Raw genomic sequence first — 26,960 nt, 5'->3', positions numbered from 1 at the left:
CAGGCAAAGGGGGTCAAGCGGGAAAAGGGACCTTCCAGCAAAAAGAGCAGCAAGTGTGGACACCTGCAAGGGGGTGGGGGAGATATGAAGGCATCCATACACAGAGGGAAGGAGTCAGGGCCAGTGTCCCTGGGTGCAGGCCAGAGCCCAAGGTGGAAGGACAGGACACACACCTGTCTGTGCCTGGAGGGGAGCTGGAGCTGAAGGTTGAGTCTGTGGGGTTGGAAGCAGGAAATGAGGGAGTTGCCTAATGGTTACTACTACCTCTGAGAAACAGCAGGCCTGGTGAGGCATGAGAGAGAGAACTGGGTGAGGCGGAGGCCGGAAATGGTGCTAAGGGCCAGGAAGGTACACTCAACTCAATTTGTACTCTTTTTCCCATTCAGCCAGAGTGACCCTGCTTCACGCTTTACTGGCCTTCTGCTACCCCAACATATAATCAGGGCAAGGTGCCTGCAGCCCATGGTGTTGAACATTCCAGGAGGGCGGAGATCTTAACTGGCACCCATTTCTTCATTTGCTACTTCAGTTATTTCACAGTAAAGTGATTTTACTCAACAGGAAACAACTACAGGCAAGAAATGTGGTCCTGGATCTATCTCCTCAGGAAGTCCCTCCCCCCCCCCCAAACTATCTTACCTCTTTGCACAGATGCAAACAGTGGGTAGTCTCCCTTCCCAGGACTGCACCTTTTAATAAAACTATTGCTGCCTTCATTTCCCTCATTTACTGGTGGAATAACTTAAGCTCAAACAGCTTTTACTAAAGTGAGGTCTGGGTTATTTGGCTCTGTTTAATATTCAAACACAATCACCTATTCATTGGTAAGCTGGCAAAATGAAATCAGTTCTTTAGGAGGTGGCTATAGGCTGAGGATGGAGGCTCAAGGATCTGGCATAAACTCAAGCATGTTCTACAGCATGAGAGCATAACAATATGCCCAGTCATTTGCTTGACTTTCACTCCCTTACACAAGTATGTTGGCCTCCAAGGACTTCCGAATCCAACTTTTGGCTGTCCTGTTGTTTTTCTTCAGAGTCAACTCCCAAACAAAGTATACTAGTTTCTCACTGAGATTCAGAGTAATGACTTGAAAGTATCCCCCATTACAGCAAATCAAGCATGAAGTACCTGATGCCAATTTTCTTGGAGTGCAGACACTAAGAACTCAGGATAATCTCACACTAAGTGGGATATATTGGTAGAGCAGGAGAAAAAGCAAAAAAAAAAAAAAAGACTTAAAAGTGAAGGAGAGGGCAATGTGACTAAGAGAAGCAAGTGACTGAATTTTCACAACAAAGTTTTTTTCATAGACTACTGAGAGGTGACACACACAAATTCAACATCACAGCCAAGAACTAGTTTTGTAAGTACAGTCCAGACAGACAGACACTGCCCTCACCCGATCCTGCCCCCTACTTTCTCTCTCAGACACACAGACACACAGACACACACACACACACACACACACACATCGCAGAAACAACTGATTCTTTTAATAAAATATTTGATTAAAAATAAAATCTCCTGCAGATCTATCCAATAACCTACCCTGGTGACTAAAAGCTCTAGAACCTCAATATTTAAAAACAAAAAGCCACTTCAGTTTTTCTGTTAAAAAAAACACACAGAGGTAAGATAACTTGCTGTAGAACTGCAGAACATAAATGAAGGAAATGGACGGAAGTTGAGGCACAAGGTCCTTAACTGAACCTCTTCACACACTGGCCTTTCAGTTACAACTGGACAGCACTGACCAAGACAGCAGGAACAACACAGATGCTACTAGAGGAACATACAAAACCATGGGGACACTGTTCCCACGTGCTCCCCACTCTCTCCCAAAGATCCAACACACATCTGGAAGAAAACATCACTCTAACTTGGTATTTCTGACAAGAGTTCACTACTGCAGTCTTTAAGCCTGTGTGCTTTTCCACTCCTTTGGACTTTTACATGCCATCACAAAGGCAGAAACGAAAAGCATCCATCAGTATGCGTACCTGTCTCACAACAGAGACCAAGCGAGGAAGCATTAACCCCACCCTAGTGCCCCACATCAAGCTCAAAACAAAGCTCCTGGTTGTCATTTCTCATCCACACAAAACAGCATGGCTGTTGGACGAGCCTCCGTTTTGACTGACTGCTGCCCTCAGCTCTCAATATTACCCATAATCAGGGGAGCGTCGGACTGCACTAGGAGACACAGGGCAGAGGCGACTTGGGAAAGGGCCGCGCACAGGACAGAGCGGCCCAGCTTCGAGGGCTACGCCAGGGGAGTGACCACGGGCTGGAAACGGACCCGTTCCCCAAGAGGCAGTTTGAAAAAGAAAAGGAATTTCACCATCTTGCAGGCTTCCCTCCTTCTTCCGAATGATTCCCCCAGCACCCCCAGCCCGCCACCCCTTACAAGATAAGCTTTGTACACACAATTTTTTCCGGAAACAAAGCATAACAAACAAACGCTCGCCCACAAATCAACTCCCCGAACTCACCCCCGAGCGTAATTGTGTTTTGCTTGGAACTTTTCCAGCCTTCCAGAACCCGCTCTCGGCGAGGAGTCCGTGAAGCCCTCGGCTCGGGCAGAGTCAGAAACAAACTCTCCACAGTTTTCAAGCTGTACCAGCCACCCCACTGCCCTCGCCCGATCCTGCCCCCCCACTTTCTCTCCCAGCCCCCTTTTCAGCCCCCGCACACAATGAGCTCAGCTGCAGAAACGCCGGCCAGCAAGCAGAGGCATGCACCGGCCAACTCCCAGGGCCCTCGAGGCCCGTCCCCTCCTGCCTGTCACCCGGGCACCGCCGGGCTCCCCACGTCGGGCTCCCGGAGTCCCGGCACCTCTCGGGCCGGGGGCCCCCCACCTCCTCCCGCGGGAGCCCCGACGCCGATCCCCCGCTCTCCGTCCCGTCCCGGGGCTGCGCCCGCACGGCGGCCCTACCTTCCCGGGCCTCCTCCCCGTCCGAGCGCATGGTGTCGGCGGCGGCGACGGCGGACATGGACGTGGCGGGCCGCTCTCCGCGCACTCGACGGGGGGAACGCAGAAAGCAGGACACGCGCCGCCCGACTCCTGGACTCACGGCCTCCCCGGCGGGCGCGCGGCGGCTCCGGGTTTTTCAGGGGGAAAGTCCAGGCGCGAGTGACGAATCGCGGCTCGGCTGGGCCGCAGGGAGCCGCCCCCGGGGCCGCGCGCGCACGGGGCGGAGGCGACGCAGGTGGGGCCAGGTCTGAAGGATGGGGGGCGGTGGGCAAGCGCATCCTCCCCGGACTGGCCGGGTGGAGCTAGGCGGGTGTGGATGTGGGAGGTGGGGGGTAGGTGCAGAATGCTCCTGCGGGTAAGACCCGTGGCTCGGCTGCAGCCGCGCTCTCGCTGCGACGGTCCACAGTCATGCAGAGTTGCAAGCACAGAAATGCCTCGGAGTTTCCGGGTGGCTTTTTCTTTCCACATTTTCTACATTGAACTTTCCCTGCCTAGTGGTGGTGGTGGGGGGGGGGGGGTCTCTACACCCAAACAAAGGGTTTTCAAGCGGCCGCGTCCTTGTAGGTTGTTTGCAGGAAGGTGGCGTGGTGCTGGGTCCCTGGGGCTGGACAGTCAACTTCTGGCCGCACTCACGGGCATTTCACAAGTTCAAGAACCAGGAGCCTTTCGGAAGAAAGTGGGGGTGGCGGCCTCCGCCCCCTTACTTTTGCATGGGAAAAGCAGACTTGGCAGCTTACTCACTCATTGGGCTTCACCCAGACGAGCTCCCTAACTCATACCCTGCCCGGGCGCCCCCGCGTTCCGCAGGTACTGAGAGGTGCGTCTTCCCGGCCACCGCCCGCATCAGCCGGGAGAAATTCCTTTAAAATTCCAGGGGAGGGGGCGAGTATTCAGGCCTCCGAAGGCTGATGGAATCATTTCTGCCCACCAGGTCAAGTCCATGTGCTCCTATTATTTGCAGAGGGAAAAGAGTGCTTTTTTTCTGGGCTTTGCTCTGTTTTGTATTTATGAAGCCCTGGTTTTCCCTTGGGCAAAGAACAAGCGAGAGCGGCTACCGACACACTATGCTTTAGGCTGGAATTTTCTTAGAGAGTTCTAGTTGTCCTCGTTTTGTTTGTAACAATCAAAACCCAAATATACTCAAATAACATACCTGAAAGACCTATTAGGAAACGGTGGCAAGTTATATTTCCTTCACAAATCTTCCCACTGCTTCCCCCCACCCCCATTTCCTAATTTTGTATGGGCAATAAGCAAGAGTGGTGGCATTCCAATCAATTTTACAAAAAGGACACAGAAATGATAGAGCTAAAGAGTCTGGATTCAAATTTAGTTTGGCTAATCTGGAAGGTTTGGGGCAAAGTATTCCTTGTAGAATGAGGATTTTAAATGTTATTTAGAGGTGGGGACGTGGTTCAAGTCTTGAGGTTCTGGGTTCATCCCAAGCAAAACACACACACACACACACACACACACACACCCTACATTACTTAATACAGGGTTTATGTTTGAAATTTAGTAAATAGAAGCAAAAGGTGATTTGAAAACCAAAAATACCACATGGATGATTACAAAGTATTGCACCACGAAAAGTAAATTTTTATAAAAGGTACTCCAGGGTTTCACTTCAATACTGGGTTTGAACACGGGGGAAAAAGTGTTTATGCTATTCACAAGCATTGAAGGATATTGTAAATATTGATGGAAGGCTCAGCTATTTAATAACTTCCTACTGAGAAGTGATACTAACATGTCTAGGACCCTCAGAAGAATTTTATTGCAATTTTACTGAAAAGGCAGGATGAAGAAAGGAAGACACAGCCAGAGAGGGGAGCAGAAGAGAAACATCTGGAAAATATCAGTGCTGTGGGTTTCCGGAAACTGGCCTCACCAACAGGGCAGCAGGCTGCTCTTTTCTGGAAGTCAAAAGAGAAGAGCGTGGGCCCCACTCTGCCACACATCCTGCATCAGGCACTGTGAAGGTCTACACCCCACCTAGGGCCTTCAGAGTTGGGGCAGAAACAGCCCAACCTGAGATGAGGACCATTCCGAAGCCAAGAAATGCTCTTTCCTTCATCAACAGCCTTGCCTCTCCTGCCTGAGCACCACTCTCAGGATACCTCCATCATCTCACCTTGCACACCCCCTCACCCACAGCAGCCCAGATGTCCACTGAGAGTCCAGCAGAAGTGAGGAGGGGCTGTTCCACAGTTGTGATTGCTGCCCCTCATCTATTATTGGAGTAAGACACAACACCTTCCCATGGTGATAAGTACACAGTCAGCCAGCCCACAAGAGCTCACTTTCACCCTCTCCTTTCAGAAAGGGCCCCCATAGAAAATATTTATTAAATGTCAAACTACGCACAAACCACAGAAGGCAGGTTTTAAATACACGTCCTCAATGTCCTGCTCACAAAAAGGCCCCCAGTCCAGCTCTGCTATGCCAAAGAGGACAAGTGCTGAATGAACAGTTCAAGGGCAGCTGCGTCGGCCTGGTAATTGCATTTGGGAGTCTTTTTAGCAGCTCAGTTCTTCTTTGCTCATTCACCACCACCCTCAGGAAGCCTGGAGACTTTTCTTTTGTATTTAAATATATTCTGCAGTCACCTTGGGGAAGAATGTCATGCTCGAGCTCTAAAGCAGGGCAGACTGCGAATTCTTTCAAAAGCTGTATATTCATAACCCTATGTCCCTCTGTCCCTATATGACCTCCAAGACATTGGGGTTGTGCAAATTCACTGTCCCATGCCCGTCACTAAACAAAATGGGCTAAAGGGCAGTGGGTTTTCTAGGCTTCCAGGTGTTTAATACCTAGATCAGGCATTTCACCTTGAGCTTTTAAATATGACCACCCCCAGAGGTATAGGGAAGGAGGGTTGAGACCTCCATATGTGATGTTCAGGGGATTGAACTGAACATCTCACACAAGCTAGGTATGTGCTCTATCACTGGACCTGTCTCTCCCATCGAGATTTCTGTTGGTTGTTGCTCCTAAACTGATTTATTACATCTTGGCTCCAAGGATTATCATCATGATTTACTATATCCCAGCAGGGGAATTTGTTCACTCTGTGTATGTTTAAGAAACATTCCATCATCTCTTAGTTGGACAATATCTGTGAAAGTCACATAAAAAATTTATCAACACTTAGCACAACATAGCAATTAAGTTAGCAGTCCTTCATATTGAATACCAATTGCATTTAAATCTGTCACTGTCTTCCCATTGTTCATCAATTTGCTCGAGCGGGCCCAGTAACGTCTCCATTGTGAGACTTGTTGTTACTGTTTTTGGCATATCAAATACTATATATTAAATCCAAGTGTAATAATAAACATTGCACCTTCCATGCAAAGATGGGAGACTTACAAAGCAGGTTACATGGCAAATTTTTTTAAAATTCACTCAGGTATTATCAAGTATTTACCAGGGCAACAGGTAACTCTGTTGGACAGGAGCTTCCTGGTATTACTCTGGAAATTTTGACAGCAGATCCACACACAACCGTCTTCCAAGGCATCGTGGTTCTGAAGGAGGTTTATTCACACCAACTTTCCGTTGAACTTTATCCAAGCAGCATTAAGTCTCTTTCTAAATCATACATTAAAAGCCTGGACTTTAGCGCTATCTTGCTTGCTGCTCACTGTTCAGGAGACTGAGAAGAGGTCAGTGTGATTTCAAACTCAGTGAATGAGTCGGAGATATACACAGTCATCACCTATGCTGCTCTAACTCCAGAAGGTGGTAATGTACTTCTCATGGGTCCACCCCTTGCTCATTCTCCCCTGTGAAAGCTTTAGTAGTCTCCTACTGGCTCACTTGTGCCCCAAGGATGAGCAGATTGTTCTGAGGTCAGAGGAAGATGGGGCATCTGGGGGGAAAGCTCACAGAGACTGTGTATCTGGGATATACTTGGTTTTCCCAGCTTTTGTTTCCTTATCTTGCTTCTATTTCTTTTCTAAGAAATCATCCTTACAGAGAAAAAAAAAGTTTTTAGTAGATGGTAACACACACACACACACACACACACACACACACACACACACACACTCAAAAGAGATCTAAAAATAATACGTGAAGAATTTACGACCCATGGTGTTTCTGTGATAATATTGAACAATGATGCCTTGCATTAACGTGGGTTTTATTCATTCTCCAAATGAGCTCCCTGGGGCCATCATACCCATTGAACAGATATGTAATTAAAGACAGAGGTGCGGTGATTTGCTCAAGGTCACAGAAGTAAGTCATAATGCTTTTCAGACCACAGCAAATGTAACTGAGGCCTCCTGTCTCCCACATCCAGACTTTCTCACTCAATTAAAATACTTGTTAAAAAAATCTAAGTCTTTCATGTTGCAGAATAAAAACTCAAAAACAGGCTCTATTAGGAGAGTCTCAAAGAGTTGGAGGCTGGCCCTGGTGCCAGCAGGGACAGCTCCACTCACGGTGCTTCAAAGCTTAGCTGACAACCTCACATTAAGTTATCCCACTTCTGGGCTGGGGAGATAGTACAGGGGGTAAGTAACTTGCCTTGCATGCAGCTGTGGTGGCCACAACCCTGGATCAAATTCCTGGCCCACATACGGTACCCTGTGTAACCCCAGGCTCATGCCTGAGCACAGAGCCAGACAGAGCTCCTGAGTACCATGAGTATGGCCTAAACTCTCCCCGAAAGCAGCAATTCCATTATCCCATTCCCAATAGTCAAAAGTTTGCACAAGCTATACATTCCACAGCTTTTATTGATTCAGCTACACACATCGACAATTTTTGTTAAGTTTTTGTTTTCTTTATTCATTACTGCTATTTTTTTTGTTTGTTTTTGGGTCACACCCGGCGATGCACAGGGGTTACTCGTAGCTCTACACTCAGGAGTTACTCCTGGCCATGCTCAGGGACCATATGGGATGCTGGGAATCGAACCTGGGTTGGCCGTGTGCAAGGCAAACACCTGACTCGCTATCACTGGAGCCCCTCATTACTGCTTTTTATGTGCATGGAAAAGACACATACTCCCATATAGAATCTTACCCATTTTCAGTCTATGATTCAATGGGATTAAGTAGGTGTATGTTCTTGTGCAACACTTGCCACCATCCATTTCTAGGACTCACCTTGCAAAATTCTAACTCTTTCCCTACTAAGTACTACCTCTCCATTCTCTGCTTCCCTTTACCCCTAGAAATCAGCCATTATACTTTCTGCCTATGGATTTGACTGCTACAGGCACTGTATGTAATCGGAATTTTAGAATATCTGTCTTTGTGACTGGTTTATTTCATGTAGCCTAATGTCTCAGACGCTTTGTCAGAAGTGGTACAGCGGGTAGGGCGTTTGAACTTGCACACGGCCAACCCGGGTTCGATCCCTCCCTCCCTCTCAGAGAGCCCAGCAAGCTACCAAGAGTATCCCGACTGCACGGCAGAGCCTGGCCAGCTCTGCCGTGCAAGCGGGATATGCCAAAAATGGTAACAACAAGTCTCACAATGGAAATGATGTTACTGGTGCCCGCTAGAGCAAATAGATGAACAATGGGAGGACAGTGCTACAGTGCAGTGGTAATGTCTCAGACTGTGCCAAAATTATCCTGCTTTTTAAGGCTGGATGTGGTTCCATTGTCTGCATCACATTTTGTGTACCCATTCATCCACTGATTGAGTTGCTTCTGCCTTTTATATTATAACAATGCTGTTATAAACAGGTACAATTGCCTATGGTAAGTCCCTGCTTTCATGTCTTTTGTATATAAATGAAGTGGAACTGCTCAATCACATAGTAATTCTATTTTTAATTCTTGGAGGTACCATCATACTGTTTCACTGGTAAATAATTCTTTCTATTAATTGTTCCTACTGACATGGCTGGGAATCTCCTCTGGACTGACCCTTGGCTGCAGTGGGCAAGGCCCAGCTGTGTACTCATGCCATCAACGAGGAGCTTTGTGAGGAATGAAATGGAAACAGAATTGTTGCTCTTTCTACAGATGTGTATAATTTCTCCAAAGTTATTAGCACAGAAGTACTAATTACATTATTTGGACTTAAGCACTTAAGAAATGACTGTTAGATATCCTTTGGGCCATCCTAGGATTTACATGGAGAGTGCGATGAGTTAACAATGTTGGAGAAATTTGCTTTCAGCCTACACATTTGTAGCTACCATTTGGAGCTGTCTGCTCGGAGAGCTCCTTCGGCTCAGCCTGTCTAAGGAGAAAGTAAGCCTGGCAGGCACAGACACACACCACACACAAAAGTATCTAATTTTCTTCATGATGCTAACAGTGGCTAGAAATCTACAACTGTCACTGATCTACAGTCTCTCTCTCTCTCCTCTCTCTCTTCTTTCTCTCTCCCTCTCTCTCTATCCCTCCATCTCTCTCCACATCTGGCGGTGCTCAGAGCTTACTCCTAGCTCTTGTGCTCAGGAATCACCCCTAGCACAGTTCAGGGAAGCATATGGTGCTGTGGATCTAACTCAGGTCAGCTACATGCAAGGTAAGTGCAGTACTATCTCTACGAGCCCTTCCTCTTATTTCTCATGAAAGCCCAACAATGATAAATTTCTTGAAAAGGCTTGTTTGCCTCCATTTCTACAGTTGTTAATTAAGTCATCATTTCCAGCTGGCATGAGCTAACAGTGTTTAAAATTTCTTCCTCAAATGAGACTTTGAGTTGAAAATATCCTACAGAGGCTGGAACTTTAATTATTTCTATACCTACCATAACCACTGACAACCTCAGGTCCTGCTCCCTGGATGGCAGCAGTTACGCAGGTAAGAATGAGGCACTGAGGACCAAAGCCTCTTCCTCCCCCAAGAGACAGCAGCAAAGCAAGTGCGTGTGAAGGACCCTGCAAGTAGCGCCCCACGCACCTAGAAATGAATGACGTAAAAAGTTAGTCATGACTCAGAAACACTGACACTTGTTTTCGTTAGCTGAGACTTACTAGAAACCAAGCATGCCATGAATCACAGGCTTCTGAGCGGCTCCCCGGCAGGGGCAGCTGTGCTGGGCAGTTTTGATTCCATGTTTGCCCCACGCTTTTATACCAACTCCCCTAGTCCACAGATGCTCAGAGTGAATGCTACCTTCCACGGAGAACATCGACTACACTTCAAATGCGTATTTCATTTTTTTTTCCTTTTCTTTAGTTTTTGGAGGGGCAAAACCAGAACTTGAGCCAGGGGCCTCTCACAGGTAAGGCTGGGCTCGGCTGGCGGCCTCCTCCCTGGCCCAGTGGTGGTTGCCATCTGAGACCAAGGCTAGGATGGGAGTGGGGGTGGGGGTGGGGGATAGTAGACATAAGATCATTTTGGCAAAGTTTTTTGGGAGGTGAGGCCATACCCAGTAGTGCTGTGTGAAGGTAAGGGTGAATATCTAGGGGGTGATATCTGTGCTCAGGCATCACACAGTGGCAGAGAATGAACCTGAGGCAACAGTATAAAAAGTATGATCCAGCCCTTGGAGGCATCTCACAAACCCATTCTCAAGATTTTTCCTCTTCTTTCCAGAAAGTATGTATGGTACACGAAAGACACTCTGAAAGCACTGTGCAGCCAAGATATAATCATTCGCGGGTTCACGGAGATGGCTAAAAGGGCTGGACTCTGTATGCGGGAGGCCAGCTTTGATCCCCACCAGAGCAGGGGCCCCTGAGCACCTCCAGGAATGACCCCTACATACCACTGGGTGTGCCCTGCCCCCCCAAAGCAAACAAAGAGCCATATTCTAAGGAACCATGCACATTAATAATTGTTTTCTTCAAAGACCAAAAACAAGGAAAAGAAATCTGCATGCATCTGTAGAACTGAGGCAGGTAAAGTCCAACAACTCATAAGCCTGTCAAGATTTTAAAAAGGAAACCCAAACTATCAGATAAAGAGCCAAGAAGAAATCCTCAGGACCTCTGCGAACTTTCTGTTTTACAAGGAGCACTTCCTTTCACAGCCTTGTAAATAGTGCTGAGCAGATGCAAACCACCCTGGAAGGCCTCTGGGCTTCAACTAAAGGACCCGGGAGCATCTCTCCAGCAGCAACCTCACTACCAGCCACCCTCCCCACCCTCCGCCACGTCTCTGCCCACCGGATGGACTGAACAGTTCCACTCCAGTGGATGACCTCTCCAGCTGTGGCCAGAGCACAATCTCTCCCCACCCCCCACACCAGCAGCCATCTCACCCTTCTGGAGTGGGAGCTGGTTTTCCTTCAGATGAAGCACTAACATCCGGTATCAGACCACCTGAATCTCTGTACTAATAGCCCCCAGCTGGGGATTCCGGACGCCCCCAGAGTCCAGGCATGACCTTCTCTGGGACGATAAACAATGTAGGAAGCAAGACTCTTAGAAGTGAATGTCTCCTCAGTGGCTGCGTTTACAACACGCTAAGTTGTTAGGCCCATTTGGGACCCCACCTTGACCATGGTGGAATTAATTTTGTCACTCATTTCTTTACTGGCTGAAATGACACTGAGCCTGCAAAAAGGCAGCACCAGGGTCGTCCCAAATACCCTGTTCTCTGAACCTGAGAAAGGAAGGCGCCCCTTTCGTGGCCACAGCACCCCCTTCCGAAGCAGAACACCAGTTTCGGACCAGATGAGTTGTGTGCTGATGTCGAGCTTACCCTATAATCAGCGTATCTGGCTTCTCAGTAGCCTCAGCACTCGTAAGTATAACTTATCGGGTGCTGACTCTATGCTAAATACTCGACCAGGTGCCTTAGATCATACGGTGTGCACACTTTTACTCTCCCTCCCTCTCTGGGAAGAGGTAAATTTTCTAGCTTGTGAAGAAATTCTACTACCCTCACTCATCTGCGTGACAATACCAGAAGAAAAGGAATCTAGGTGGTACAGCTGGTTTCCTTCTTTTAGGAGGAAGTTGGGCCCCACCTGGCAATGCTCAGGGGATATTCCTGACTCCGTACTCAGGAATCATTCCCAGCATTGCTCAGGGGATCATATATGGTACCAGGGATCCAACTGAGGTCAATAACATGCAAGGTGAAGCTCTTATTCCCTGTACTATCTCTACAGTTCCTATTCATTCTAATAAGGACACAGTCCCCCTGGAGAAATAAAGTTGCTGAGCTGAGATGGAGTGTAGATAGAGACTAGACAGAATATGGCCCCCCGACCTCACTCTGTGTTACCTTTCTCAGTACGAGGGCATTTCTGGGTGAGGAGAGCAAAAATCATTTTTTGAAAGAATGCTGGGATCCAAAAGAAGAGGGATATGAAACAATAAGGGGGTTGGGGGGGGCAGAGAGGAGAGGGCAAATATGACCTGGAAGCACTGGCCAGGGCTGAGTCACAAGATGATTTTTAGGCACAGTATTTCTTTTGAAGTAATTTCCATTTGTGGGTGGATATCAGGGCGGCCTACTTCTGCCAGGGATAATTCTCTGAAGTCAAAAGCTAAAATCTACTGTGAAAATTCAGTGAGAAGAGGCTCATGTCCGTAGAGTCTTGAGACTGAGCAAAGACAGCAGTGACTGCTGAAGTGAGCTGGTTGGTAGCCTGAGAACTCAGAACGGCACCTTAGACCTGAACCTTGGCCTGGAGCAGTGGTCTTAAGCCACACAAATGATTTTTGCTTTCTATTTTGTTTTGGGGACTGAAGAGATAGCACAGCTGGTAGGGTGTTTGCCTTGCACGCAGCCGACCCGGGTTCGATTCCTCTGCCCCTCTCGAAGAGCCCGGCAAGCTACCGAGAGTATCTTGGCCACACAGCAAAGCCTGGCAAGCTCCCTGTGACGTATTCAATATGCCAAAAACAGTAACAACAAGTCTCACAATGGAAACGTTACTGGTGCCCACTTGAGCAAATTGATGAACAAAGGGAGGACAGTGACAGTGATTTTTGGGCTTGGGGGTTATACTGTACAGTGTGTGGGGGCTATTCTGGGTGCAGAGCCAGGAGTAGCCCCTGAGCATTACTGGGTGTGACCCAAAAAAGCAAGAAGAAAAACAAAAACAAAAACAACCACATCTAACCCAGCAAAGTGAGCTTTAGAGAAGACAGTATGGGGCTAATGAGCAACCAGATACCTTTCTATAAAAACTCCATGAACCATAGCAGTGAGCAGGACCACTCAAAATTGACTCAGAGCAAAACAAGACACAAAAGAAATGACTGGGCTCACCGGCCCCCAGAAAAGCCAGGTGAGTGCAGCTCTGAAATGCCCCTTTGGGCTGAGTGTCTGCAGCAAGTGAGCAATGGACCGTGCCCCAAGTACACTGCTCCTGCGAGATCCCTGACATCTGGATGTCACAAAACACAAGCCCAGCTTGGCAAGAGAAACAAGGCTGGCATTCAATGAGCGGCTGTGCCTGAAGTTCCCGCCTAACAAATGACACCCGGCACTCGGCCAGGCCAGTGCTCGGGAGCTGTCGAGTTATCTGAAACAAGTAATACAGAAGCTTGCCAGGGCACTCACCTCTGCCCCCAACTCCATTCCACTTGACACTTCCTAGTGGATCCTGCCCAGAACCCATGAATCAGAGGCCAGTGCTCAAAAGATTCTGAGGATGTCCGATACCACTTCTCTCCCCAAATCTGTTCACGAATGAGGAGTTAAACTCCCAGCACTCTTATATTACACCCAAAGGTCCATCAAAAAAGTGTCCTCCAGAGGACTGGAACCCAGGTCCCCGAGGCATCCCCGGGAGAGGGATTCTCTGCCCCCAGCCCCATGAGGTGTGGGAAGTCCAGCTCCTTGGCACTTCTCAGTGGGGTTTCGGTCCAGGTCCACTGAGCAGAAAGGACTCCATGATGGGCTCGCAGGCTGGCCCTATGAGCATCTTATTTCCTTAGCAGGAAGAGGGTAAGTGGAACAAGGCCCTGCACCCCAGTCTTCTACTGCATTTCTCAAGTTCAGCAGGTACCCCCTCTGCCGCAACTCACACCTCGCCACACAGCTGTCTTTGTCTGGCCCATCCTTTCACGCCTCCCGGCAAAAGCCTTGTGAATGCCGACCCCACCCCTGCCCTTGCCCCTGCCCAGACCAGGGCTTCTGGAACATTTCCCTCTCTCCCGATCCCTTTTTACCCGTGAAATGTAACACGGGTGAGGACTGCCAGAAACCTTTCACATTCATTTCGCGGTTAGTTGTGAATTAATTTTTGGTCACTGCACTTCAGAAACCTCTAGCTGTTGCCAAATTTTCCTCAACTCCCATATTCAATACGGGATCTCTTGCAGTTGCAGTCTCTAGTTAAAAGGTAGCCCTCAGCAGCCTTGCCCTTGTAGGATTCAAGAGCAGACAAAATAAATAATATAGAACTTTATCATTAATCTGTGAGCCATGGCAAAGTCCTAACATTATCTAGAAGTCAGTTTTATCCATGAAAGTAGATAAAATAATCAAATGTGGCTATTGAGCTCAAATTTATAAAATAAGAGGCATGTTTTTCAGCAACATGTGACTTTGTGATAGTTTTAAAAGTTGCAACTGACCCCAGTTCAACCTCTAGCGCCACATATGGTTTCCTATACGTGGGAAGTAACTCCTGAGCATAAAACCAGAAGTATACCCTAAACTCTGCCAGGAGTGATCCAAACTGTCCCTCCTCCCCCCAAAAATAAGAAGGAAAAAAAGTGCAGAGCTGGGGAAACAATAGAAGGTTAAGGCATGTGCTAACCTTGCATATGGCCAACCCGAGTTTGATTCCCGTCACTGCAGTATCCCTTGAACACAACCATGGGTGTCTCCAGATCACAGAGCCAGGAGCAGTACCTGAGCACCACTGGGTGTGGCTCCAAACTCCAAACATTTTCCCCCATAAGAAAATGCATAGTGGACTGCAGTGTTTTGTGAGGATACACAGATCCCAAGGCTGTGACTGATTCTATTTCATTCTATTCTCTGCTCAGGGCTTACCCGCCCAGGTCTATGGAACCGTGGGCACACTTGATCAACTTTGAGAGTTTCCCTTTCTCATCTGCAGCGCTGCTGGATTCTGAGGTCTGGCATTCTAGAGAACATGTATTTGGGGTTGGGGGAGTGGGGAAAGAGCACTGGTAATGCAGTGCAGGGACCCCTTGGCTGAATCAAATCATACCCAACTGCCAATAAGACACAAGAGTGGGGAGAATGCACCATGGAAGGAGGCCTATGTGGTGAACAGTGGAAGCTGAAGTGACATCGCCTTCATTTCCCCTCCCTGGGCAACAGCTGTGCCACTGGAGAAGAAAATACTATGTACCCCTCCCACGAGGGCCCAGTTCTCAGCTCTCATCATTTCAACTAACCACCATGAGCCTCCCCCACTCCTCCCAAATCTAACCCAACCATAGTCGCACTTCAAGTCCATAAGCTAGTGTCACTGGGCACATGGCCCAGTTTGGGGCATGAGACGTGGGAATTTGCAGGGGGCTTCTGAAAAAGGTCACTTACTTCCCTTAGTCAGATCTTCCCGACTCCAGAGGGTGTGGATGGTGTGAAGTCTGGCATCTCTGGGGGCATTTACCCTTCAGCCACTGCAAAGCAGCTAGCTGAGCGGCCAACTCTAGCACAGGGGTGCAGACTAGAAAGCAGTTGATTCATTGAAGAAGGGTGGGTGAGGGTGTCTGGGACATACTCAGCCATGCTCAGGGCTCACTCCTGCCTCAGTGTCACTCCTGGCCACTACTCCAGCCCCAAGTCTCTGTTCTTGATGTCACCGGGCTGTTAAGCAAAATTCCTGGTTTTATGTAAACTAACGTAAAATTTCTCTTGTTCGAGCCAGTCTCAATTGGTTTCTCGTGCCACACCCCTCACAATCCAGAGTGAGTGTGCAACCACCAGTCATGACAAAGCTGAAGGGAAGGGGGAAACTAAATATAAGGAAATGGTAAAAGCTGTACACAAATTAAAAATGTAAAATGAAAAATAGTAAAAGGTTTGTGCAGGAGAAACATCGTGGCTGCTGTGTCCTGCAGCTACCAATAAGCAGGACTTGAGGATTTCGCTCCTACTGCTGGCCAGGTCTCATGGCAAGCCCCTGGGGACAGAGGAGGCGAAGATGGCGAGGCTGACCATTCACCTCTCCCCCATTTGCTCTGGCTTGCTCCCTGTGAAGGCCAGAGAGTAGCAGGTCAGCGAGTGGCAGGCAAGGGGCTCAGGCAAGGCCACGTCTTGCCTGTCTGGTGCAGTGAGAACTAAGGACCAGGCAGTGAGCACAGCACTTCGGGGAGTGCCTGAGAGGTGTGGGTCCCTGACCTCTCTTCCCCCACTGCAACCTTGCCCCAGAGGATTGAGTTGATCAAAATTCTAGACTCTGGGAAGGTGAGCCTGGGTGCTGGGAAGGTGTGGCTTCACTAGTTTCAGATCCCATGCTGGAGCCAGAAGCCAGATCAGGCCAGCCCCAGGGCATCTCCCAGGAGCTTGGGTGTAATTGGGAGCTCAGGGACATGCTTGGGGACAGAATACGCAGCTCTTATGTAGTCAGCAGAGGAGAGAACAAGCAACAGTGAAAGCCCAAGAATGCCAGACCAGAGTGTAGCCTTCGGATATGTTCACTTAGCATTTGGAGTGGCTTTTGCAGGACGGGGGATCCCCAGTAGTGCTTAGGGATGGGGACCAGGTGAGCCTGATGGCTCTGTGCTAGGGTCAGGTGAATGTGGGGGCCACCAGCACACATCCAGCTGTGCTCAGGATCAAACTCCTACTTAGAAATCATGTGCTTGGTGCTGGACCATGCACCAGGCTGTTTCACGTGGGGCACCCCAGAGGGGGGTGGGTAAGAGCCCTTCCCATCCCAAGGGACCCAGCTCCGGCAGCCAAAACCTCCAGAACTCAACCGCGACCCTACTCATGGCCGCTCTCCACATGCTTGGGCCAAGCCTCACCTATGAGTAAACCTTTCCCTTGACTTCACAGCTGGTAACACTTCATAGGACACATCCTACTCATAGTCCAAGAGTCCTGCACCACATTTGATGGGATTCAAAGTAGGAAGCAACTAACCTTAGTAGCACTGTAGCACTGTCCTCCCATTGTTCATCGATTTGCTCGAGCAGGCCCAGTAACGTCTCCATTGTGAGACTTCTTGTTACTGTGTTTGGCATATCGAATATGTCACGGGTAGTTTGCCAGGCTTTGCCGTGTGGGCGAGATACTCTCGGTAGCTTGCCAGGCTCTCCAAGAGGGGTGGAGGAATCAAACCCCGCTCCACTGGGCCGGCCATGCACAAGGCAAATGCCCTACCACTGTGCTATCACTCCAGCCCAACCAACCTTAAAGGGAAATATATTATTTCAGTTCTGTTCTAGGGCAGGGATTGGGGCTAGGGATGGGAACACTCGAAATATGGTGGTGGTAAGGTGTAATGGTGGTGGGTTTGATCTTTGAATAGTAAATGTAATCAAATACTGTGAACTACTTTATAAAATTAGAAAAATTAAACATTTTTTAAAAAGAAAAGAAAAGAAAAAGAAAAAGAAAGAAAGAAATCACGTGTTCCATCCCTTTGAGCTATCTTAAAGAAGTCTAGGGGCTACTTCCAGGCATTCTTCAAGCACACATTTTCTGCACTTGGATATAACAGTTTTAGAGCTTAAAGGCCAAATGGTTATGGAATGACTTTCTGGAAGCTGGGCGGATGCATGGGGGAGTCCTAAGTGAGCACTTCTCATTCTATGTCACCCACAAGCAGTTCACCTCACTCCCCGCTGCCCCAAGTGATACCTGAGTTTCTGCATCTGCATTGCGATCTAGAGTTTTTATTATGGAATTTCTGCCAGCAAACACTTCTCTTTTTAATTCTCTTTTCAAAAGCCAGATCCCCCAGGAATAGTATTGCCTATAGCCCTGGAAAGACAGTACAGTAGGTACAGCACTCGTCTTGCACAATGCCAACTGGAGTTCGATCCCCAGACCCCATAGGGTCCCCCAAGCACCGCCAGGAGTAATTCCTAAGTGCATAGCTAGGAGTAGCACCTGAGTATTGCTGGGTGTGGTCTGGAAAAAAAAAAAGAAAAAAACCCAAAGAAGCCCAGGGGAATGCTGCAACCTGACTCAGAAAGTACTGATTCCAAAGGGTACTTTTTCTAACCCTGGGCTGGAGCACAGCGGGTAGGGCGTTTGCCTTGCAAGTGGCCAACATGGCTGACCCAAGTTCGATTCCTCTGCCCCTCTCAGAGAGCTCGGCAAGCTACAGAGAGTATCTCGCCCACAGGGCAAAGCCTAGCAAGCTATCTGTGGCGTATTCAATATGCCAAACACAGTAACAATTGTCACAATGGAGACGTTACTGGGCCTGCTCGAGCAAATCCATGAACAACAGGAGGACAGTGCAGTGACAGTGACTTATTCTAACCCTAACAATTCCAAAAATTCATTTATAGATGAGTGCAACACATAAAATTACCACAAAGAAATGTACGACTGCATGTGTGTAAATGAATGGAAATGCAGTGTGGAGCTCACATTTATATAATGGACGCTTTGCTTGGGGAGGAAAGGAAGAAGAAACGAGGTGGAGGTGAGCTAGTTCCTTCCCACCGCCCGGGACAAGCCAGCCCTTGGCGAAGGTGCAGCACCTAGTAACTCAACGCTATACTTAGCACCAGTCCAACCTTCATCAGAAAGAGAGGCCAGAGGATTTGGCCTGTGTTCAGAGGACAATGATCATAAGATCAAAGAGAGAGGGAAGAAAAAAGAAAAAGATCTTGAAATGGCTCATGGAAAAACAAGAAGACAGAGAGAGCTGCGCAGAAATTGCTCAGGTCAAGCTATATTTGGAGAATTTTGAAAACTGAAAAATAGTTTTCCTTTTTTTTTTTTTTTTGGTTAACAGGACCCGAGGAAGAGAGAAGTACAGAATAGTGTGGGGTTTTGGGGAGTGGGGGCTGTGGTTTCAAGAATCAAGCCCAGGGCCTCACACATTCACAGTACGTATCTATTCCTGAGCCACATGCCTGACCCATGTATCTAGAGTGTTTTAATCATTTATGATTCAGTCTTACCCAGGCAAAACATGTGATGTGGAGAACTGAGCTCAAATACCTGATGACCACAGAAGTGATATCGTAAGTTTCATTAGATCCAAGTGACTTAAAAAGGGAACTTGGGGGCCAGAGCAATAGTATAGAGGGTAAGGCGTTCAATCCCCGGCACCCCATATGGTCCCCAGAGCAATGCCAGGAGTAATTTCTGAGTTCAGAGTCAGGAGTAAGCCCTGAGCATTACTGGGTGTGATCCTCCCCCTCCCCCCCAAAAAAGGAGAACATTAGGACATTCCTCAAAAAATAAGCAATTGAATTTCCATATGATCCATTAATCCTACTTTTCGGAAAACACCCCAAGGATCCAAAAAGCATAAATCAGAAAAGAAATCTGCACTCCTATGTTCATTGCGGGCTGGGGCGATATCACAGTGGGTAGGGCGTTTGCCTTGCACGCAGCCAAACATGGCCGACCCGAGTTTGATTCCTCTGCCCCCTCGGAGAGCCTGGCAAGCTACTGAGAGTATCTCGCCCGCAGGGCAAAGCCTGGCAAGCTACCCCTGACGTATTCGATATGCCAAACACAGTAACAACAAAGTCTCACACTGGAGATGTTACTGGGCCCGCTCAAGCAAACTGATGAACAACGGGAGGACAGTGACAGTGACAGTGATGTTCATTGCAGCACTATTTACAATAGCCAAAATATGCAAACAACCCAAATGCCCACAAAGAGATGACTCTTTGTGGATAAACAAACTATGGTACATATACACAATGGAATACTTGGAATTCTATGCACAGCCTTAAGAAAAGAGAAAGTCATGCAATTTGCTGCAATGTGGATGGATCTTAAGTCTATCATGTTGAGTGAAATCAGCCGAAGGGAGAATAGACTCAGAATGATCTCTCTCATAGATAGGATAGAATAAAACCTGTAGGGGGAATATAAAATGCCCAACGGCAATAGGAAAGATGAGCAGGAGAACTGTTCTTCAGTAGGAAGCTTGGCACTGGGGCAGGGCTGAGGGGGACAAATTAGGGAAGGAAGCACTAGGACAACAGGGCAGGGAAAAGTGCCTGTCCCAGAGACAGGCTGGGGTTGGGGAGGTAGGGAGGGAAAATGGGGACACTGGTGGAGGGTAGTGGGCACTAGTGAAGGAACTGGTGTTGGAACAATATATGCCAGAAGCTCAATCATAAATATCTTTGTAACTTTGTAACGTGATTCAACTTAAAAAAAGAAAAGAAAAGAAACTTTAAAACAAACATTAGGATCTAGGAATATAGTTCAGTACCAGAACACTCACCTTACATGGGTGAGGAGCTGGGTTTGACCCCGATCGTCATAAAACACAAAAACAAATCCCCAAAGAACAGTAGGGGCCTTTTATGATTGCACTTTCTTGCCCTGAACCACTGGGAAAAACCAAAGAACTTCCTCTCCATCCTCAAACAAAGGGTAACAGAGGCTACATTAGGCCAGTCCTCTTTGAGAGGTCTCTCTGTATTGGAGTAGGGGGGACTGGAGAGAGGTGGGGACATACTGCAGGAACAGCAAGGTGCCTGGAGCAGAAACAGCCCAAGTCCACAGCTCTCTTCATCCTGTGGACCCACTGGTCACACAGCCAGGGCCTGAGTATCCTGTCCAGAGAGTCAGAGAGATACAAGGACAAGAGTGAGGTTAAGGTCAAGGGCAGGTTCTCAACCATGAGCCTACAAAACCTGGGGAATATCTTATCTAATGTTTGTATGAACATTAGATAAGACCAGATCAAAGACCTCCCCATCTCAAATCCAGTCAGTCTGTCATTCTAATTGTCCTCAAGGCAATATGCGGTCTGCCCCTCCCCTCTGGGCTCTTCTCTCCTCCTTTCCTCAGTCCCTGCAGATCCAGGAACACACTAGGCCACTCCCACCTGGGGCCTCAGCATCTGCTTGACCTCCGCCTGGGGTGTTCTCCCCCAGCATGGCCAACGGGCTGTCAGCCTCACATCTCTCAAGCATCTGAGGTCAAATTCTTGGTGAGGATAGTCTGCTGCATATCCTCCCCCACCACACGAACTCCACAATCGTCAGCATCCTTTATAGGTGGTTTTTGTTTTGTTCACCTTCTGAGTGTTTAAATCCCTCTATAACAAGTCCATGCAATAGACAGTAGGCAAGACACTGTTCGCTGCTAAGGAGAAGCATTTCCAGGCAGCTTCCTCACTAACCTTCAGGGACAAAGGATTCTTCTATGTGCCTCATCCACTTGAGCAGTCCTGGTACCTAAAAGGGTGTCAAGGACAAGATGGGAACCTGGTGGCATCAGTGGAATGAACTCAGTCTGGATGGTGGGAGGGGCACAGCCCTCTCCAGTATCTAAAGGCTGTGGTGGCTCTGGTCAAAGTGCTCCCTACCATGAGCCAGGATGGAACCTCTAACCACACAAACAACAAGCCACATATAGTGACACTCTTCCTCTGCTCAGAAATGTCCCGGAGCTTCCTCCTGCAGGCCTGCTCCATGCCCCAAGCTGAAGGGCCACAGAGACTCCAGTATTTCAATGCCACAGTCTCAAAATGCTGCCTTTAGGGGGGATAATTATGTGTATTATTATTTATATTATCTGCCATACACTTGCTGTTAACATATTATTTTTAAAATTATATTACTTAAAATGTGTTTGGGCTGGAGCGATAGCACAGCAGGTAGGGCATTTGCCTTGCATGCAGCCAACATGGCCGACCCGAGTTCGATTCCTCTGCCCCTCTCGGAGAGCCCGGCAAGCTACTGAGAGTATCTCGCCCGCACAGCAAAGCCTGGCAAGCTCCCCGTGACGTATTCAATATACCAAACACAGTAACAAGTCTCACGATGGAGATGTTACTGGGCCCGCTCGAGCAAAAATCGATGAATAACGGGAGGACTGTGACCGAAAATGAGTTTAAATCATGGTGATTCAACAAAATAAAATAAATAAAATACATAGCACTGTAGCACTGACCTCCCGTTGTTCATCGATTTGCTCGAGTGGGCACCAGTAACATCTCCATTGTGAGACTTGTTGTTACTGTTTTTGACATATAGAATACATCATGGGTAGCTTGCTAGGCTTTGCCGTGTGGGCGGAATACTCTCAGTAGCTTGCCAGGCTCTCCGAGAGGAGCGGAAAAATTGAACCTGGGGTTGGACCACGTGCAAGGCAAATGCCCTACCCGCTATGCTATTGCTCCGGCCCAAATAAAATACATACTATTTTTAAATGTATTTAAATTGTTTAAAATTGTATTTTAAAATCATATACTAATATATTAAAACATCCTGTATTATACCATCACATAATTAATATAAAAATTCTTAATGTTTTACTAATATAGTATGTATGACTCCCTGCCCCAGCAGTGTGGAAGACTGAACACAGGAGCTTATGCATCCAAGGCATGCTCTCTACCACTGGGCCCCATCCCGACCTCAAGAAATTCTTTATACTGACATTCAGCTCCATTTTCTAGAGTCACAATTAATGTTATTTGGAAACAAATAGTTGTACCCCTCCAAACCTCCCCCCTCCACCCTTCTGTCTCCAGTTTCTTCCATTAAAATCTCTGGGAAAAAAAGGGAACTGAGTTTCCCTATCACAGCCTGGAGATCACACTCATAAGGCACTCAGGGGCCCAGGTGCACCTCAGCATGTTCCACTAGATGGCGACAAGGGTAGGTTGAAGTTATCTCCAAGGAGAAACCAAATAGCAAGAGAACATACCAGCTCCCATCCCCACCCCCACCCACACCCACACCCACACACACACACACGCACGCACGCACACACTACACGTACTCACACACACATGCACTCACACACATATGTAGTCACACACACGCACTCACATACGCATGCACACACACAGGCACTCACACACATGCACATACACTCACACACACGCCCACATATATGCACTCACACACATGCGCATATGCACATACACGCACATGCACACACACTCCACAGCTTTCACTTTTCTCCCCGTGCCTACTCTTCTCTTTCAGCCAGGCTCTTTTCAATAAAAAATTTACAATCTGTTCTCCATGGTTCCTGCTGACTCACTGAATGCAACATTTGACTTAATTCCGTTTTAGGCTTGATGTATGCTGCTGCTCTCTGCCAAAAATCTGCTCCTTACCCATCCTTTGGAATGCTACCCAGAACTTACTTGTTTCACAAAAGCTTCCTTGCACAACGTGGCTCTGATTTCAAATGGATATTTACTAAGACATACACTCATAGACACATAACCATTTATACACAAAGATACAAACATAGACACATGACACATGTATGTGTGGAGGGTGCCTGTAAATATGCATCAAGAAAGTAGACAGTCTCATATGCACAGCTCCAGGCATCTGGTAGGCAAATGGGCATTTCACATAAATGACAGCACTGCATCTTACAGAAGCCACGGCTTGAGGAAACAGTCTTTGCTGCCAAAGCTCAATTAAAGAGGCAAGAGACTAGATTCACTGAGACCCAATTATGCCTTCCAATGCTTAGTTCCTGCCTCTTTTTCTGACTAAGCTGAAACAATTTATATACAGTTCAACAAATATTAGGCATAGACTTGAACCTAGGTATCTAAATATCAACAGATATTTAAAGGGCTATATTTAATTGTCCTCTTTATTCCAGTGCTCAAAATATTCTCGAATTTACCTTTAAAATAAAATATTTTTGTAGAAGTTTGAAGTACAGCTGAAAACAAAGTTGTGTGTGTGTTTAAAGTACCAGAGGCCTTCTAGACAGGCTAGCGTTGCTTATTGGCTATTACAGAAACAGCAGCAACAATGATCTGATCAATACCTGCACAACAGAGGATCAAATAAATGCCCACGTTCGTAGGTCACCATACAAGACGCAGAAAGAAGCACCCTACTAGACTGCTGAGAAACAGAATTAAGGACCACATGAAAGATGTAAAAACAAGAAGCTTCCTGGAAAAAAGGCAGAGGAGTTTTGCCGAAACATGCAGAGCCTATACTCATTGACAAATGAAACTCTTCATGCAAACTTGATTTGTCTTTCTTTTTTCCACCCACAAGATTCGACTCTCCATCAGCTCCATTCAGCTTCTCCACCATCCAAAGTCAAAAAGAAAGAAAAGCAATCATTTGTGGAATGCTGGCACTCCAAAGACGAGACTAAGTCTGGTTCCCTGGTAGAGCAGAAGCAGCACCGTGTTACCCAATCAAGTGATACATGTCACCAGACTCCTCTAAGGCAGTACAGCCCAGGTGGTCAGGGCGCGCTTTGCACTCACCAAGTTTCAGCATTGCCTGCTATGGTCAGCCAGCGGACTGTGAGGCGGCGTCTCGGCACAGCGTCACACGGACAGGAGCTACCCTAGGGCATCAGTATCAGCCCGGGAAGAGACAGGCTCCCTGAGCTACTCAGAATGCACACAGACCCTTGGAAAACTCCAGCATGAGCACCCCAAACGTCTGCACAGAAGCCACTGGTCACCAACAGTCCCTCGGAAAGTTGTCTTGCTTGTTATTCTGGAGCCGGTGTCGTCACCCGTGCTGGAATGCACTACAGAGCCTCTAATTGGGGATCCAGAGAGGTCTCCGCAGCCACAGTGGGGAAGGACGGGGTGCTGCCTGCACTTGCCACCGGTAACAACACAGAAACACAGCGGTTACCTGTGATAGGTGAACAGGAGAGATTTTCAAAATCAAGCAGAAACAGGAAGTCTAGCATTTCAACAAACCAGAAAAAGGAGCGGGCACAGGAGGCGGGGGGTGGGGGTGAGGGAGGAAAGGAAGGGTGCAGCCCTAATTCTAGTTACCTGAAAAAAGGAAAACACAAAACAAAACCATCTCACTCCTCACTGACTAGTATAAACATGAATATCTATTCATAGTAAGTATGACTTAGAGGTGTTCTTGTTCTTTGGAGAATCAATGAACAGAATTTGAGCAGTTTTGTTACTTAAAATGATTAGACTTTGACTTCTGAAGAGAATATAAGGTCTCTATAAAAAAAAATAGAAATGCAACTTTATCCAGGCACATACAACACTTGAACATACTTATACACATGCACACCCATTTATGTATATGTGTGTTACATATATAAAGTTATATACAAACATGCATGTGCACACACAGCATGTATATATACATGATATATAAGTGAATGCACACACCTGGACAGTCTCCTCAGAAGCTGATTTCACTCACAAGTCTTTCCCGAATCATCCCCGCCTTCCCTTGGAGGTCCCTGGAGTGTACCCCCTTTCCCAACCCCTTTTTCCAGGAGCCCTCCAGGTCCAAGACCACCTCAGTTTGCAGCCTCACTGTGTTTCGCACATTTGAGGCTTGGTCCAGCACAGAATTATTTATATTTTTAGCACTAAACTGCTTTTAATTGATACTTTGTGCATTGTTTTTTTAAGGTGCAGCACTTATGTGTACTTAACAGAATCCAGTACTGTGTAAACACTTTCCCATGCGCTGGAAAAGCAATATACTGGTGAGCCTCACTTGATGGCAGTGCTCCCTTTAATGCAGGGAACCAAATCAGGAACCAAACCTGCAACATCTCTAAGGTGGGCCTGAGTGAGGTGCTCAGCTTTTAAGGCCCCAAGGAATCTTGTTTGAGCTTCTTTAGCAACATGTTCTGAGTACTTCTTACAGCTATCCTCATGTTACCTTTGGTGGTCTACTTTATCCCCTGCTACATGGTAACTTTGTCTTTTGGGGGGGTCACACCTGGCAGTGCTCAGTGCTTACTTCTGATGCTGTGCTCAGGAATCACTTCTGGAGGTGCTCAGGGTGATCAAAGAGGGGATGCTGCATGCAAGACAAACACTTTATACCCCTGTATATCTCCCCAGCCCTGGATTTTAGCTTTATCCTTCTCAGCAATAATCACAAAGGTCTTGAGTCTGCCAGGTCTCACAAAAAAGAGGTGACAGGTAGAACACAACAAACAAATACACTGAAGTCAGCCCAGGAATTCTATGCCATTCCTGGTTTTGTAGACTTGCAAGTTACTTCACTTCCTTAAGCGACTTTGTTCAGTCCAAGGAGAATAGTATCATTCACCTCAGAGAACTGCTATCAAGATGTAAAGGGAACCACGTGACGCAAACAACAAGGCCTGATGCACAGTGAGTGTTTCAATAGCAATGGCCTTGCTACTGACCTGAATTCAAATAAAATGCCTACTAGAAATTTGGGAGGAGGCCGATACCAAACCAACACTTATCTACAAGCATGTTTTTCTTCTTTTCTTTTGCCTATATTATCATGTGCTTAACTCATAATGGTTTAGCATTTGCATCTTAGTAAGAACTTTTTTTTTTGCATTCCTCTATGTGATCTCCCCAAATCCAAACTGGCCCCTTAAAGTCAAGGAAACTGCAGCAGATAGTAAGGGCCCAAGAAGATACCAAGACTCTTCAGTCGGAGGAGTGGGCCTGTGAATCACAAGGACTGCCCAAACCCCCATTGACTGACAATTACAAGGTTAAGCTACGAAGTGTCAAAAGCAGAGAAGCTCCAGGAGAAAGTGGTCTCACACCCACCTAAGATGTAGCCTGGGGGATAACTGCTGGCTCAGGGCTGGCAGAAACCCCTCTGATGACTGATGGATTAGGATGGAGCAGCAACATAGGTACAGTTGCCAACAGGGCGCCCTCTCCCCAGCACAATCCAGCCCCAACAGGCTCCAAAGGTGGAGGAGGCTGCACACATCAGGGCACCACATATCACTGGGCACCTCCAGGCCCAACAGGACACTCCAGGCCCCCCCACCAAAAAAAAAAAAGAAAACAAATAAAGAATAAAGATCAGGGAGGTTATGGGGTGAATAAAAGTTAAAGAATCATCTTACGTATGTTTTAAAAAGAAGAAAAAGAGAGAACAGCCAAGTCTCTCTCTGTCTGGAAGTTCAGACACAGCTTTTCCTGGATTTTCTGGGGCTTCTGAATGAGGGTGTCTTGGGGGACTGAAGCTCGGTCATGGGGACGCTTGCCCAAGCTTACAGGTCTCTAGCCCTGCTCGGTGG

The 26,960-nt window shown here is 47.4% G+C and overlaps 1 protein-coding gene across 2 annotated transcripts in view; it reads right to left on the bottom strand.

Annotated features, from left to right (window-relative positions):
- The window catches only part of TNFAIP8 (TNF alpha induced protein 8), a 124,777-nt gene that overhangs the window by 31,898 nt on the left and 65,919 nt on the right, over window positions 1–26,960 (bottom strand). Inside the window, exon 1 of one of the 2 annotated variants that reach the window (XM_056124522.1) lies at window positions 2,939–3,019. The exons of the other annotated variant lie outside the window; for it this stretch is intronic. Coding sequence (XP_055980497.1) covers window positions 2,939–2,996 — 58 coding nt within the window. The 5' untranslated portion in view covers window positions 2,997–3,019. Of the gene's footprint in view, window positions 1–2,938; window positions 3,020–26,960 lie in introns of those variants that run through there. 2 annotated transcript variants of the gene reach the window in all.

The sequence above is a fragment of the Sorex fumeus genome, unplaced genomic scaffold, assembly GCF_029834395.1.
Source record: "Sorex fumeus unplaced genomic scaffold, SorFum_2.1 ptg000051l, whole genome shotgun sequence".
NCBI classification, from domain to species: domain Eukaryota; kingdom Metazoa; phylum Chordata; class Mammalia; order Eulipotyphla; family Soricidae; genus Sorex; species Sorex fumeus.
The sequence above is the reverse complement of the archived record's forward strand: the minus strand, read 5'-3'. Positions and strand labels throughout refer to the sequence as shown.